Source organism: Diceros bicornis, chromosome 13, assembly GCF_020826845.1.
Source record: "Diceros bicornis minor isolate mBicDic1 chromosome 13, mDicBic1.mat.cur, whole genome shotgun sequence".
Classification (NCBI taxonomy): Eukaryota; Metazoa; Chordata; class Mammalia; order Perissodactyla; family Rhinocerotidae; genus Diceros; species Diceros bicornis.
This window is the reverse complement of record NC_080752.1, coordinates 49,397,817-49,415,292: the sequence shown is the minus strand read 5'-3', so window position 1 is coordinate 49,415,292 and position 17,476 is coordinate 49,397,817. Positions and strand designations below refer to the sequence as shown.

General features: G+C 37.4%; 1 protein-coding gene and 1 pseudogene across 7 annotated transcripts in view; both read left to right on the top strand.

Annotated features, from left to right (window-relative positions):
• Positions 1 to 17,476, top strand: part of ZMYM6 (zinc finger MYM-type containing 6) — a 42,410-nt gene that overhangs the window by 17,161 nt on the left and 7,773 nt on the right. For all 7 annotated transcript variants that reach the window (XM_058553626.1, XM_058553620.1, XM_058553623.1 and 4 more), the window contains 6 exons: positions 643 to 918; positions 1,078 to 1,228; positions 1,809 to 1,981; positions 3,078 to 3,225; positions 4,428 to 4,568; positions 5,013 to 5,050. In XM_058553626.1, the coding sequence (XP_058409609.1) occupies positions 643 to 918; positions 1,078 to 1,228; positions 1,809 to 1,981; positions 3,078 to 3,225; positions 4,428 to 4,568; positions 5,013 to 5,050 (927 nt within the window). The remainder of the gene's footprint in view (positions 1 to 642; positions 919 to 1,077; positions 1,229 to 1,808; positions 1,982 to 3,077; positions 3,226 to 4,427; positions 4,569 to 5,012; positions 5,051 to 17,476) is intronic.
• On the top strand, positions 6,054 to 7,805 carry LOC131413124 (ferritin light chain-like; annotated as a pseudogene).

Sequence of the window (17,476 nt, the reverse complement as noted above, 5' to 3'; positions counted from 1 at the left end):
CCTTCCACTTTCTCTCTTGGCTCTCTCCCTCTCAGAAGGATGGAAGCTAGGATATGGTTGGGTAGGTGGTGTGGTGGTGTGCTCATGTGTCCCTTCCTCCCATCCTGGGCCAGATACATAATGACTCCTGGCATGGAATTGTAAGCCTCCGCTTACTTGTCCCATTTTCTCCTTACTCTCTGTGATACGCAGAGAAAGAGTAGAGTTTAGTGATCCTCCAGGGAGGGAAGATGTCTGATGCCGAGTCCCTGGCACCAGGGAGGAAGAGTCTACTGATGGCCACTGTGCTCTTAGTAGCCATCAGAGGCTCGTTAGAGATGAGAGTGCAGATGGAGGGGTATCTTGGGGGGAAGAGAGACCTGCTATAATTTATTAAAGACGTATATTAGAGCTCTTTGTCTGGAAAGCCTGAATTCCATGCCTCAACCTTCTAATGTTACGTTTCTCCGTCCTTCTATTCTGAACTATTCTAGTCCTTCTATTCTGGAAGTATGCTATTTAAACTCGTTCTGTGAACGACTTTATAGAATTTTAAAGAGATGTTTGTGGGGAATTAATTTATTATAAAGTGAGAAAATGAAAGTTACCAGGTTACGTTATTTCTTTGTTGATAAAATGTTTGCCTTATTTGTGTTCGTTCAGAATGTATTTAACAAGCCAAAAGGAACAAACCCTTCAGTGGTGCCCCCGTCTCAGGGCCAAGTGGTTGTCCGTCCGCCCTCCGGGTCAGCGGTGTCCACAGGAGGAGGTAACACCTCTGCTGTTTCCCCCAGCTCCATCAGTGGCTCCGCTGCGGTCAGTCTCCAGCCTCTTGCTGCCCAACCCCAGCAAGTTGCTGTAACCCATACAGTTGTTAAACTCAAGTGTCAGCACTGTAACCATCTGTTTGCCACAAAACCAGAACTTCTTTTCTACAAGGTAAAGAGAGCTTGTGAAAGGAACTGAATATAAACTTATCAATAGAAGCATTTTTGTCTTTTTGTCTTTGACAATCACTCAGTTTGCTTTGAAATGAGAAGGAAGAGGATTTCTTAAAGATACAGCAACTATTAGATTTTTTTCTTTCTTTCTCTTCAGGGCAAAATGTTTCTGTTTTGTGGCAAGACTTGCTCCGATGACTACAAAAAGAAAAATAAAGTTATGGCAATGTGTGACTATTGTAAACTGCAGAAAATTATAAAGGAGACTGTACGATACTCAGGGGTGGATAAGCCATTCTGTAGTGAAGGTAAAGAAAAAAGCTCACTTTTCTCCACGGAGCCTGTGGTTATGAAGTGATTCACGGTGATAGGCTATTAATCCACAGTTAATTTTCAAGTAATTTTTGTTTTATGAGGTATAATTTGAGGCTTTTTTGTTGAGTTTATTCTTAATCCACTTTAAAGTTTATCCTTTTAAATGTTACAATAATCTCAATAAAGAAAAATTTCAAAATATGGTAAGATCAATGATGTTAGCATAGAGTATAGAAAATCTCTTCGCGAGTTTGGCTGTGACTTCAGAGATCGTTTTGTCTCTGCACCCGTTTGTAAAGAGGGTCCTTAAGCAGTTGCTGCTTCTTGGCTTAAGAAGCTTTTATGCCTCTGATGTTTCTGAATGTAGACGGCCTAATATTTAGAGTATATTTAAAAGTGATATGACTTCGTTTTGTGAGTATAAAGACCGTCCTTTAACCTAGAGGCAAATAATTGTGTCAAGTGTTCAGAAATTAGCTTGAAGTTGGTATCTAAGACTATAGAAACTCACTTTACCTCCCTCAAGTTCATGTCAATCTGATGTTTCTTCCTTTCATCCCTTCCGGTTCTCAGTTTGCAAATTCCTCTCTGCCCGTGACTTCGGAGAACGATGGGGAAACTACTGTAAGATGTGCAGTTATTGTTCACAGACATCCCCTAATTTGGTGGAAAATCGATTGGAGGGCAAGTTAGAAGAGTTTTGTTGTGAAGATTGCATGTCCAAATTTACGGTTCTGTTTTATCAGGTAAATGTAATATACCTCTTTGGCTTCTGAAGTTAGTACAAACTATTTTCTGTTTAAAATATTGTCAAAATGTGTGAAGAAAAGTTTGGTGTTTAAAACTGGGTAAAATAAATTATGAGCCCCTAAAGCAAAATGCAATTGAATATAAACATGAAGTCTTTGGGGTAAAGAGTATAGAATTTCTAGAGACTTTCTTGTTGTTTGAGGATATGTTTCTTTTATTTTTTGCTTTCTGATTAGGCACATTGACATTATTTATAGCTTTGAGTTCTTTCAAGTTAGAGCTTTTCATAGTTATGTTGCCTTAAATGGCTCTGTTGTTCATAAGGTTCCTCTGAGGAATTTGAAGTCAGACCTTGTTCTCACTTCATAGGTCAAATGACTATGACTGACCTCTTTCTAAAAAAAAAATTACCTCTTTGAAAGGCTAACAATGAATTGAATCACTGATACATGTCCGGTGCTTCATAAGTGTTATTTCATTTATCCTCACCACAATCCCCAGAGGTAGGAGTATTGCCAATTTATAAATAAGGAAAAGGAGTAAGGTCCAGGGAGGTTAAGTAACGTGCCCTTGAAGAAGCTGGTAGATGACAGCTGGACAGCACCTATAACACTTTGGTGAAATCACCTGTTTACTTGTCTACCTACTCCCTAAAATATAATCTTGTTGGGGAGGAGGTGTATCTTTTCATAATTCTATGACCAGGACCTATGACAGTGCTTAAGACAAAGGATACCTCATTAGATATTCGAACAAAACCAAGTCTTTATGACTTCAAAGCCCATATTCTTTCTACTGCAATATGCTGCCTCTGAACCTTTTAAAAATAGAACCTATCATTATATTCCTTCATCAGTAATTTTGAAAACAGGAGATCAACTTTTACATCCTCTCGATTGAGGGTATCTATATGAAACAAATAATTAAGTGTATATATTTTTAGCCACAATATTTTAAGGCAGGAATCTTACATTTTGTGGTCTCAACTGACTCATACATCCCATTTTCATAGTGCCTTCTAGTTTTCTGATTAATGTTATCTTTTCATTATTTTATAGTTTCAGCCTAACGTGTCTTACGTTTCTTTCTCAGATGGCCAAGTGTGATGGTTGTAAACGACAGGGTAAGCTAAGTGAGTCCATAAAATGGCGAGGAAACGTCAAACATTTCTGTAACCTATTCTGTGTCTTGGAGTTTTGTCATCGGCAAATTACGAATGACCGTCTTCCACAAAATAAAGGTAAAATTACACTTGGCTAGTGGGATCTTTATGTCAGTGCTAGGATATACTATCAGCACACAGCAAATAATATAATAAAAACAAAACTTCACTGGATTCAAATAGCCTGAATTTCTTTGAATTTTCCTGTAAGAATCCTTAAAGATGGCCCTTGAGGGAAAATTAATCCTGATGCTTTTTCCTGTCCTAATCAAACACACCAAGGAATCAATAAAAGTCTAAGCGCTACTTTTATAGGAAAATGAGATTTGATTGCTTTTGATTGAATTTATCTTTACATAAGTGACTTTCACTAAGGAATATATGCTATTTAGTTAATAAACTAGAAATAAAAATAGACAATTGGGGCAAACAAAGGGAGAGGGTATAAGTATGTTAATACGGTTGCTGCGACTGGTGTAAGATTTGATCCAGAGCTTGCTTATAGCTGTGGAAAAAAACCGAACACATTAATTATATCAGGAAAAATAAAGTAGACCATTTCTTCATGGGTAGCGAAGTTTTTCCTGGCTAAGAATAAAATAATTTCGCAAAGTAGGACAGCTAATGTGGTCAGAATATCCAGATGAATAGACAGATATGTGGCATATTCTTAAAGTAGCATCTCTCTGAGTTAGATTTGATATTATGCTCCCTGAACAAAGCCTGGAGTGCTGCCCAGTGGACAGAATCCACATGCTTTGGCTCCTTACCTTCTGGCCCTTACCAGCCTTTGCAATCGTGTTAATCATCACCTTGATCACATGTGCCTTGTGCTGATCTTTTATGTAGGCCATCCATTCCCTAAGACCAGTCAGGTTGGCGGTAGAATTTTCACTCTATTATGTGGGTTAACAAAACCAGTTTTCTTATTTGGATGGACCGCTACCTCACCAACTTATTTATAAACATTTTTATGTTAAATTTTTATTTGAAGCAAGCTTAGGTGTAAGAGTTTTAATATTCACTAGTTGGAAAACCCAGTTAATCCTGAAGCTAATTCCTATATTTTCACCTGTTAAATATCAATTGAGGTTTATAATTTTAGACAATCAGGCTCTGTTTAGCCCTGATGAACACTAATTTGACCAGAATCACTCAATCCAGCAAAATACAGAGTTAGATATTTGCATTGCACCTTGAAAACTTAGTTGTTAAACAGGGTTTTTTTGTGTGACCTTTTTGTTTATACTAGGTCTTACCTTTTTGTTTATTTTAATCAGTAATTATTTCTAAGGCGCAAACTGCTTCAGCGGAGCTCCCTTCTGCAAGGACAAATACAACACCAGTTATAACCAGTGTGGTGTCATTGGCAAAAATATCTCCTGCCCAGCCCACAGGCAGCACTAACAGTGCTTTAAAAGGTATGACTTATATAAAGGCATTTGGTTAGATTGTAAAAGTGAGTGTTGTTTAGTCTAATATTTACATTCATTGGTAATGTTTACGTTTACATTTATATGAGGAAACATGCCCTTCTGTCTCTGAGGGAAGAGGGTAGCAACAGGGTGGCGTGGATAGGGAAGGAAGTGGTGTGCACAGTTTATTTTTTTAAGAATCCAAATGATTTTAGTATACCTGCCTTTATCCCCAGAGATTCTAATACAGTAGGATGGGATTGGGGCCCAGGAATCTGACCCTTACCAAGCAGCCCAGGTGATGTTGATGCTGAGTTTCCTTGGGCTATTTTTTGAGAAATTCTAATCTAAACTCTAGCCCACCTTAGTGAGAGGAAAGTAACTTCTTGGTTTCAGTGTTTACTTCTGTATAATTCTGGGGATAATAATGTATTTTTAAATTTATAACAGGTGCAGTTACTAAAGAGGCAGCAAAGATCATTGAAGATGTAAGTTTTATTGTTAATATTTTTCCTGATAATGCCGTTTTTTTTTCATTTTGGATATAACGTTCTAATATATATCTGAGTACGTTTCTTATTGCAGCGTAGTCGTTAAAAAAAGTGGAGTGCACTAACTTTTGTTTTCAAATCTTCAAGTCTGACACTAGTTCACTAATAAGAGTACATTCCTGATTTATTTTATCGTTTGTGTTCTGGCTCCTTAATTTCTGTAAACAGTCGTTAATTCCATCTGGTTGCTTATTTTCCTCTTTTACTACCTTCAAGTATTTTTCTTTTAAACTGGAAAGTCTTTTGAAAAAGTTCAGCGTATTGTTGGTTTATGCATCTTTGAATTATGTGAGGCTGAAAATAGTGCAAAGTAAAAATATATTTAAATTCCCACTTTATGTCTCAAATTTGAAATATTGTGAAACTTGCCAAAATTAAAAAAATTTTTTTTGAAGAAATTCATAATTTGAAATCTGGCAGGCTGCAAGGATTGCAGGCTGTGTCATCATTGTCCTGTGTCAGCATCACTTCAGCAAGAAAACAAAATTCCCATTATCCTTTATGACTATCACGTGAACCTAATGTGTCAGATCTTGGGTTAATGTTTTTGGTGACTTGTGCTGCTCTCTCAACATTTGCTGTTGATACAATTAAAAATGTGTTTTTAATATCATAAGACAATGTCATTTAAGTTCATTTAGTGGTGGTACAAGTGCTAAAAAGTGTGTCCCAAATTCAGTAAATTTGGAAGTTAGATGTGATAAAACTCTGTGACAATGCCAGACCACTTCTGTGATATGCCATGCCGTTAGGAGAGTGCACCCTGCAGAATACTGGAGATAATGCTCAAAAAAACCAAAAGCGGTGTGCCTGGCGGTCCCACGGATCTCTCTCTTGCTTCCACGGTGTTTGGATGGAACAGACCCAGGGATGCTCCTTCCAGCCTCCGACCACCCTGTGACTTGTTTTCCAGTTGCAACCTTCAGAACCATCTTCTCAGCCATCCTTTCCCTCCAGGACCAGCCAACACCGTTTTTTGAGCTTAGCTCCTTATTGCTGATCAACCATGAGCTCCCAGATTCGTCAGAATTATTCCACCGAGGTGGGGGCTGCTGTCAACCGCCTGGTCAGTGCCAGCCTCCTACACCTACCTCTTTCTGGGCTTCTGTTTGCACCGTGATGATGTGGCTCTGGAGGGTGTGGGCCGATTCTTCCACAAGTTGGCTAAGGAGAAGCCTGAGGGTGCCAAGTCTCTCTTGAAAATGCAAGACCAGCGCGGCGGCCATGTCTTCTTCCGGGACGTGCAGAAATTGTCCCAAGATGAGTGGGGTAAGACCCTGGACACCATGGAAGCTGTCATGGTCCTGGAGAAGAACCTGAACCAAGCCCTTTTGGATCTGCATGCCTGGGGTTCTGCCCGCACAGACCCCCATCTTTATGACTTCCTGGGGAGCCATTTCCTAGACGAGGAGGTGAAACTCGTCAAGATGGGCAACCACCTGACTAACTTCCACAGGCTGGCTCGCCCCTAGGCTGGGCTGGGCGAGTATCTCTTTGAAAGGCTCACCCTCAGGCACGACTAGGAGCCTCCGGAGCCCAGTGGCCTTTGAGAGCCCCTAGAGCATCCCCTTGGTGTCAGGGCTTCTGCCTGAGCCTCTCCCTCTAGCCACTGGAGCCCTCTCCTAAGCTGTGGACCAAGTGGAAACAATAAAGCTTTTTGCAGCCAAAAAAAAAAAAGCAGGTGTACTCTTTAGTTCATAAAATTATCGTATAACCAGGTGAGAATAATAGAATAAATGGAAAAAATCCTGGCAACATGGCTGCAAGATCAATGCTGCCGTAATGCACCCTTAAGGCCAAGCTATCATCTGTGCTAAGGCATGGAGTATTTTTGATGTTTTGAAAAGAGGTGACAGTGAGAAAAAAAGGTTTACTACTACAAGTCATGGCTGGCTTTCAAATTTTAAAGCCCACCAAGGTTTTAAAAATATAAAAATGAGCAGGCAAGCTATATCTGCTAACTCTGAAGCTATCGAAATATTTCAGCTTTACCATAATTTAAAGAGGCTTTAACTTGGAAGACAGCATAAGACCTGCTAATAAAAAATCTGTGAAAGTGTTAAAGAAGGTAGATTGTGCAAGGTTGATGAAGGAGATGTCGAAATTTTGCTTGGGCTAGTCCCTGTGGATTAATAAAGGAAGACTTGCTAGAACTGGAAAAAGAAAGGTAGCAGGAAGAGGGCCCCAGCACTCAGCCTGGGCTTTCAGCACATCAGCTAACAGTGAAGTGACTGGCATAGCCTTTTGACCATAGTTCAGCAACAATTGCTATTTTTGATGAGGACGACCCAAATGTGGATTATTATTCCATGGTCTCAAGGCGGAAGATGGACAGTGTATCTGAATATCAAAAAATCCTCAGTGAAAAAAAATGAGAGAAAAAAACAAACCACATTAGATTCATTTTTTAGCAGAAGTCTTCCAGGAAATCAGACCAGCCTTCACCATAATGTGGAGAGAGAGAGGTAGCTTGTCCTAATTTGATACCTCTTAATTCTCCCATTATTTGTGTTGTTGGAAGATGATAATAATAACTTCTACTTAATTCTTTTCAGGCAGTATACCATATTAGTTAATGAACTATAATTAAGTTAATTTTGTATTTATTTGTATATTATATATTGTACATTAAATTATATTTTTAAATTACATGATTAATAAATTGCTGTTATAGAATTAATAATTTTTTATTAACCACATAATTATAAAATTAAGATATGAATGTATTTTCTATTAATAAGCATTATTAATATCTATTATAAAAATACTCTATATTGGTTGTAGATTTATGTACTCTGAGAATGCATCCCTCCTCTACTTTATATATATGGGACAATTAGTCTTGAATTATGTTAGTTTTGAATTATTCAAGGTTTTCAGGAACATATTCCTCATGTTAAATGTGACTGCCCTATATATGTTGTCCTGATATGGAGTACTTCTATAATTTACCAGTCATTTAAACTGTGTTACGTAATAGCTCTGATAATATTTTTAGTTTAGTCTGTAAAAAGTATAATAATAAATAATGTAGTACTCTTATGATTTTAAAAAATCTGACCTTTTTAGAATCTTTTCTTCATTTCTCTGGGGCTTTAGTGTGAATCTCCTTCAAGATATTTAAGTGGGGAAGTTATTTCAAGTTATTTACATTTTGAGGAAAGGTGAGATACAGGAAAATACAACGAAGAAAGTCAACTGCAAAAGTCAGCAAACTCTTCCTATAAAGGCCTAGATAGTAAATATATTAGACTTTGCAGGCCGTACGTACGGTCTCTGTTGCAACTTCTCACCTCTGCCATTGTAGCACAGAAGTAACCATAGACAAGACATTAATGAGTGAGTGGCTATGTTCCAATAAAACTTTATTTACAAAAACAGGTGGTGGGCTGGACTTGGCTGAAGAGCCATACTTTGCCAACTCCTGCTCTACTGTATTCCCACTATCCAGAATTAACCGTTGTTAGATTTGGCTTATTTGCTCAGGATTTTTTTCTCCTACTTTTTAAAAATTCTTTTTTAAAAAATTAATCACTACCACCAGTCCCATTTTCACATGCCTAGATGCAACTCTCATTATGAGTTTGGTGTATGTCCTTTCAGACCGTTTTTAATCTTTCACATTCATATATACAAATCCATGGAACATATTTAATTTTGTTCAAAAAATATTTATGTGATTCTTCTTTTGTTGTTGTTGTTGAGGAAGATTTGCTCTGAGCTAACATCTGTTGCCAATCTTCCTCTTTTTGCTTGAGGAAGATTCACCCTGAGCTAACATCTATGCCAGTCTTCCTCTATATTGTATGTGGGTTGCTGCCACAGCATGGCTGACGAGTGGCATAGGTCCACGCCTGGGATCCGAACCTGCGAACGCGGGCCACCAAAGCAGAGCACGCTGAACTTAACCACTACACCGCATGGCTGGCCCCTTATGCGATTCTTAGTAGGTTTGGTACATTCCTATTGACTGCTGTATAGTATTGTATTGTTTGTAGGTACCATGTTTTATTTATCCATTGCTCTGTTGATGAACATTAGGTTGCTTCCAGTTTTTCACTATTAAAAATCTCTGCTACTGTGAACACCCTTGTACATGTCTCCTTGTGCATGTGTGCAGGTGTTTGTCTAGTGTAGATAGATAAGAGTGGAATTTTTGAGTCAAGGCCATATTTGCATTTTTAGTTTTTAAATTGCCCTACAGCGTGGCTATTCTAGTTTTTCTTCCCACCAGTAGTTTATGATTGTATTCCTTTCCCACAGCCTCACTATCATGTAATGTCATGTTTAAACATTTTCTTGCCAATTTGTTTAGTAATATCTTATTGTTGTCTTATTTTGCATGTCACTGATTACTAGTGAGTTTGCTTATATCTCTATGTTTTTGAACATCTGAATTTTCTTTGAATTTCCTGTTTTTAGTTTTTCCCTGTTTTTGTGTTGAATTGTCTTTTTCTTACTGATTTATGGAATTTCTTTATATATTCTGGATTTGCCTCCCTTTCTATTCATCATTTTCATCAACACAAAAACATGGAGTAATACTCGTTATCTGAAACAAGTCCTTCTTTAACACCGTGGTCCTCCAGCTACTGTCCCGTTTCTTTGCTCTCCATTTTGGAAAAACTCCTCTCTCGGTGGCCTCTACTTGCTGTCTCCATTTCCTTATCTGTTCTCTCTCCTTAGCTCACTCTAGTCAGGCTTTTGACTGCATCAGTCCACTGCAACTACTCTTGTCAAGGGTGCCATCCGTCTTTATTTTGCCAAATCTAATGGGCAGTTTTCAGTTCTCATTCTACTCTTCCTCTCAGGAACATTTGATGTCTCTTTCCTTCTTAAAATACCTTCTTCAACTGCCAAGTCATCAGACTTATCCCTTTTCTCAGTCTACATTACTTCCTAGGGGACGCATAAAGTCCTGTGGTTTTAAACACCACCTGGGTGGTGGCTGATACTCAGGTTTATTTCTCTTGCCCTGACCTCTGAGCTCCAGATTCGTGTATGCAACTGCCTACTTGACGTTTACACTTAGATGATTAATAGCCATCTCAATTAATATGTCTAAAACAGAACGCTTGTAGTTTCCCCAGACTTCCTCTCCAGGGTTCCTGATTTCTTACTACTCCTTTCGCTACCTCCTTAGTCTGAGCCACCATCATCTTTCTTCTGGATTATTGCAGTGACCTCCTACCTGTCTTCCTGCTTCCATTCTTGCCCTTTGCAGTTTTTTTCTCCACGTTGTTGCTGGAATCATCTTAAAACACAGATCAGGTTGTGTCACTCCACTGCTTAAAAACCCTCAATGAAATTCTGCTAAAAGAAGAATAAGAAGGGGAAGAGCTACTTTCCAAAATTATAGGAAAACTACAAATAAAGCTATATATTTAAAACAACTGATACTGAAGCCATGAATAGACAGACAACTCAATAGAAAAGAAGTCCAGAAATAGACCTAACTATATATATGGGAATTGAGAAATAATAAAGGTGGCATTTCAGATGAGTAGGAGACATCTAGATTATTCAATAAAAAGTGTTGTGACAACTGAGTAGACAGCTGGAAGAAAATACAGTTGGATTTCACCTCACAAGTTAAACCAAAATGAAGTTAAGTGGAGAAAATATTTAAATGTGAAAAAAAATAAAAATACTAGGAAAAAATATAGGAAAGAATTTTAATGCAGAGGTGGAGAAAGTCTTTCTAAATATGTCACAAAACCCAGAGGCCATAAAAGATTTGTTAGGGAAATTCAAATACATTTCACAGGCAAGAAACAAAGGAAAACAAATGAAAAGGGGGCCGGCCTGGTGGTGTAGTGGTTAAGTGTGCATGCTCCGCTTTGGTGGCACAGGGTTCGCAGGTTCGGATCCCGGGCATGGCCCTACGCACTGCTTATCAAGCCATGCCGTGGCAAGCATCTCACTTATAAAACAGAGGAAGATGGGCACAGATATTAGCTCAGGGACAATATTCCTCAGCAAAAAGAGGATGATTGGCAACAGATGTTAGCTCAGGGCTAATCTTCCTCACCAAAAAACAAAAAAAAAAAGAAAAGATTGTAGTTCATTTCATAAAAGGCTAGTGTTTTTTCATATGTAAAGAGGTTCTATGAAACAATAAAAAGACCCAACACCCATTAGGAAAATGGGCAAAAGTATGATTTATCAGTTTACAGACTAGGAAATGAAAATAGTTCTTAAGCATATGCAAAGATATTCAACTTCAAAATGAGAGAAATGCCAGTTAGAACTACAGTTTTATCATAATGGCAAAGATAAAAATGGATAACGCTGTAAAGGCATTTTTACATATTGCCAATAGAAGTTGGGAAAACTGCTACAGAGGGCAGTTTAGTAAAACCTGTTAAAATATAAAATGTAAATACCATTTTACCCAGGAACTTCATTTTTAGGAATTTGTCCTTCAGATACATTTCACCCATTTATGAAGTGAGGTATGTACAAGGATAATAATTACTGCATTGTCTGTAGTAGCAAAAGCTTGAAAACAACCTAATTGTTTCGTCAGCGGTCAGGGCCGCTGTGAGTTCATCCTGAGTTATTGTGCGAATTAGAAAAAAATAGCCCTATGCAGGTAGAGCCTGAAATGCACCCCCCTCCAATCCCACACTTCGTCACATGGCCTGGCAAATGGAGTCCCTTGCATGAGCATACACAGTGGTTCTCTTGGGACTGTAGTTAAGTATGCTATATCCATACAGTGGAATACTATGTGGTTAAAAAGAATGTGACAGCTCTGTATGTGCAGATATAGAGCAGTCTCATATATAATAAGTGAAAAAAGACACAAAACTGTATAGCATACTACCACTTGTATTTTAAACACACACAACACATGCCTGAATATACATATAGAATATTTCTGGAAGGCAGCCAATAAATAGGTAATAGTGGTTGCCTCTGAGAACTGAATGACTGGGGGAGAATTTTAAGAGAATTTTGTTTTTTCATCGTTTAGTATTTGAATCTTTGAATTTATGTCTCATATTACATTACTCTTTCAAAAATTATGCGTAAAATTTTTTTAAAAAGATAAAGGAAAACAGGGCAAAGGATGACTAGACAATTCACAGAAGAGGAAGTATAAGTAATGCTTAAACATGAAAAATACCTAACCACAGTAGTGTTAGATAACTCTTCACTTATTGAGAAGTAGCAAAACATTTGATAATACTGTGTTGACTAGACTGTGTTCACATACATTACATTTTTTTTTTTTGAGAGGAAGATTAGCCCAGAGCTAACATCCAATGCCAATCCTCCTCTTTTTTTGCTGAGGAAGATTGGCCCTGGGTTAACATCCGTGCCCATCTTCCTCCACTTTATGTGGGACACCGCCACAGCATGGCTTGACAGGCGGTGCGTTGGTGCGGGATCCGAACCCTAGGCAGCCGCAGTGGAGCACGCGCACTTAACTGCTACGCCACCGGGCTGGCCCCCACATACATTACTGAAGGTCGTATAATTTGATATAACTTCTATGGAAAGCAATTTGGCAGTACTATCATAATTAAAATTTGTAATATACAGATATTAAAATGTGTAAAAAGTGTGATTTTGTTTTCTTTTTAGATGTTTTATTGTCACTTTAGTGTTTTGTTTTTTTTTTAGTTTTTTTTTTAAATTTTTTGTTTATTGCAGTAACATTGGTTTATAACATTGTATAAATTTCAGGTGTACATAATTATACTTCTATTTCTGCATAGATTACATCATGTTCACCACCCAAATACTAATTACAACCCATCACCACACATATGTGCCGAATTATCCCTTTCGCCCTCCTCTCTCCCCCCTTCCCCTCTGGTAACCACCAATCCAATCTCTGTCTCTATGTGTTTGTTTATTATTGTTATCTACTACTTAATGAAGGAAATCATACAGTATTTGACCTTCTCCCTCTCACTTATTTCACTTTGCATGATACCGTCAGTGTCCATCCATGTTGTCACAAATGGCTGGATTTCATCGTTTCTTTTTTTTTTTTTTTTTTTTATTTTATGATATTTATTTATTTATTTAAATTTTTTGTTTATTACATTAACCTTGGTTTATAACATTGTATAAGTTTCAGGTGTACATCATTATACTCCTATTTCTGCATAGATTACATCATGTTCACCACCCAAATACTAACTACAACCCATCACCACACACATGTGCCGAATTATCCCTTTCGCCCTCCTCTCTCCCCCCTTCCCCTCTGGTAACCACCAATCCAATCTCTGTCTCTGTGTGTGTGTTTATTGTTGTTATTATCTACTAGTTAATGAAGGAAATCATACGGTATTTGACCTTCTCCCTCTGACTTATTTCACTTTGTATAATACCCTCAATGTCCATCCATGTTGTCACAAATGGCTGGATTTCATTGTTTCTTATGGCTGAGTAGTATTCCATTGTGTATATACACCACATCTTCTTTATCCATTCGTCCCTTGATGGGCACGTAGGTTGCTTCCAAGTCTTGGCTATTGTGAATAACGCTGCAATGAACACAGGGGTGCATGTATCTTTATGGATTGGTGTTTTCAAGTTCTTTGGATAAATACCGAGCAGTGGAATAGCTGGATCATATGGTAGTTCTATCCTTGATTTTTTGAGGAATCTCCATACTGTTTTCCATAGTGGCTGCACCAGTTTGCACTCCCACCAGCAGTGTATGAGAGTTCCCTTCTCTCCACATCCTCTCCAACACTTGTTTCCTGTCTTGTTAATTATAGCCATTCTGATGGGCGTGAGGTGATATTTCATTGTAGTTTTGATTTGCATTTCCCTGATAGTTAATGATTTTGAACATCTTTTCATGTGTCTGTTGGCCATCTGTATATCTTCTTTGGTGAAATGTCTGTTCAGGTCTTTTGCCCATTTTTTAATTGGGTTGGTAGTTTTTTTGTTGTTGAGATGCATGAGTTCTTTATATATTTTGGAGATTAAGCCCTTATCAGATGGTTGGTTTGCAAATATCTTCTCCCAGTTGTTAGGTTGTCTTTTCATTTTGTTCATGGTTTTCTTTGCTGTGCAGAAGCTTTTTAGTTTGATGTAGTCCCATTTGTTTATTTTTTCTATTGTTTCTCTTGCCCGGTCAGACATGGTGCTTGAAAATATGTTGCTAAGACCGATGTCGAAGAGTGTACTGCCTATGTTTTCTTCTAGAAGTTTCATAGTTTCAGGTCTTATATTCAAGTCTTTAATCCATTTGGAGTTAATTTTTGTGTATGGTGTAAGGTAAGGGTCTACTTTCATTTTTTTGCATGTGGCTATCCAGTTTTCCCAACACAATTTGTTGAAGAGACTTTCTTTTCTCCATTGTATGTTCTTGGCTCCTTTGTCAAAGATTAGCTGTCTGTAGATGTGTGGGTTTATTTCTGGGCTTTCGATTCTATTCCATTGATCTGTGTGTCTGTTTTTGTGCCAGTACCATGCTGTTTTGGTTACTATAGCTTTGTAGTATATTTTGAAGTCAGAGAGTGTGATACCTCCAGCCTTATTCTCTTTTCTCAGGATTCCTTTAGCTATTCGGGGTTTTTTGTTGTTCCATGTAAATTTTAGGATTCTTTGTTCTATTTCTGTGAAAAATGTTGTTGGAACTTTGATAGGGATTGCATTGAATCTATAGATGGCTTTAGGAAGTATGGACATCTTAACTATGTTAATTCTTCCAATCCAAGAGCACGGAATATCTTTCCATTTCTTTGTGTCTTCTTCAATTTCTTTCAGCAGTGTTTTATAGTTTTCCGTGTACAGCTCTTTCACCTCTTTGGTTAAGTTTATTCCTAGGTATTTTATTCTTTTTGTTGCAATTGTAAATGGGATGGTATTCTTAATTTCTCTTTCTGCTACTTCGTTGTTAGTGTATAGAAATGCAACTGATTTTTGTATGTTGATTTTGTATCCTGCAACTTTATCCTATTCGTTTATTACTTCTAAAAGTTTTCTGGTGGATTCTTTAGGGTTTTCTATATATAAAATCATGTCATCTGCAAATAGTGAGAGTTTCACTTCTTCCTTTCCAATTTGGATCCCTTGTATTTCTTTCTCTTGCCTGATTGCTCTGGCTAGGAATTCCAGTACTATGTCAAATAGGAGTGGTGACAGTGGGCATCCTTGTCTGGTTCCTGTTCTTAGAGGGATAGCTTTCAGTTTTTCACCATTGAGAATGATATTAGCTGTGGGTTTCTCATATATGGTCTTTATTATGTTGAGGTACTTTCCTTCTATACCCATTTTATTCAGAGTTTTTATCATAAATGGATGCTGTATCTTGTGAAATGCTTTCTCTGCATCTATTGAGATGATCATGTGATTTTTATTCTTCATTTTATTAATGTGGTGTATCACGTTGATTGATTTGCGAATGTTAAACCATCCCTGCATACCTGGAATAAATCCGACTTGATCATGGTGTATAATCTTTTTAACGTATTGTTGTATGCGATTTGCTAGTATTTTGTTGAGGATTTTTGCATCGATGTTCATCAGTGATATTGGCCTCTAATGTTCTTTTTTTTTGTGTTGTCCTTGTCTGGTTTTGGTATCAGGGTAATGTCAGCTTCGTAGAATGAGTTAGGGAGCTTCCCCCCCTCCTCAATTTTTTGGAAGAGTTTGAGAAGGATAGGTATTAAGTCTTCTTTGAATGTTTGGTAGAATTCACCAGGGAAGCCGTCTGGTCCTGGACTTTTATTTTTGGGCAGGTTTTTGATTACTGTTTCGATCTCCTTACTGTTGATTGGTCTATTCAAATTCTCTACTTCTTGATCCAGTTTTGGAAGGTTGTATGATTCTAAGAATTTATCCATTTCTTCCAGATTGTCGAATTGGTTGGCATATAGCTTTTCATAGTATTCTCTTACAATCTTTTGTATTTCTGAGGTGTCTGTTGTAATTCCTCCTCTTTCATTTCTGATTTTACTTATTTGTGCCTTCTCTCTTTTTTTCTTGGTGCGTCTAGCTAAAGGTTTGTCAATTTTGTTGATCTTTTCAAAGAACCAGCTCTTGGTTTTATTAATTTTTTCTATTGTTTTCTTCGTCTCTATTTCATTTATTTCTGCTCTGATTTTTATTATTTCCCTTCTTCTACTGATTTTGGGCTTTGTTTGTTCTTCTTTTTCCAGTTCCTTTAGGTGCATTGTTAGATTGTTTATTTGAGATTTTTCTTGTTTGTTGAGATAGGCCTGTTTTGCTATAAACTTCCCTCTTAGAACCGCTTTTGCCATATCCCATAAATTCTGGTATGTCGTATTTTCATTTTCATTTGTCTCCAGGTATATTTTGATTTCTTCGTTGACCCAGTCGTTGTTCAGTAGCATTTTGTTTAATCTCCACGTATTTGTGGCTTTTCTGATTTTCTTCCTATAGTTGATTTCTAGTTTCATACTGTTGTGGTCAGAAAAGATGCTTGGTATTATTTCAGTCGTCTTAAATTTATGGATACTTGTTTTGTGGCCTAATATGTGATCAATCCTGGAGAATGTTCCATGTGCATTTGAAAAGAACATGTATTATTCGGTTTTTGGATGGAATGCTCTGTATATATCTACTAGGTCCATCTGTTCTCGTGTGTCATTTAAGGCCAATGTTTCCTTCTGTTTGGATGATCTAGCCGTTGGTGTAAGTGGAGTGTTAAAGTTCCCTACTATTATGTGTTACTGTCTATTTCTGTTTTTATGTCTGTTAATAATTGCTTTATATATTTAGGTGCACCTACATTGGGTGTGTAGATATTTACAAGTGTTATATCCTCTTGTTGGATTGTTCCCTTGATCACTATGTAATGCCCTTCTTTGTCTCTTTTCACAGTTTTTGTTTTAAAGTCTATTTTGTGTGATATGAGTACTGCTACCCCAGCTTTCTTTTCATTGCCATTTGCATGGAGTATCTTTTTCCATCCCTTCACTTTCAGTTTGTGAGTGTCTTTAGGTTTGAAGTGTGTCTCTTGTATGCAGCATATATATGGGTCTTGTTTTTTTATCCAATCAGCCACCCTGTGCCTTTTAATTGGAGCATTTAGTCCATTGACATTTAAAGTAGCTATTGATAAGTATGTACTTACTGCCATTTTTTAACTTTTTTTTTTCCCTCAGTGTTTTAGTAGTCCTTCTCTGTTCCTTTCTTCTTCTATACAGAACTGATGGTCTCTTTACTTTGACCTCTGTCTGAAAGCTCTACTCTTTAACTCCCCTCCTCCCTGCTTTTATGTTTTTGATATCATATCTAACCTCTTTTTTGTGCATTTGTATCCATTACGTTCTTATCATGGAAATAGATAATTTTTCCTATTTGTGGTCTTCTCTTTTCCCCTTAAATCAGTCCCTTTAACATTTCTTGTAGCACTGGTTTCTT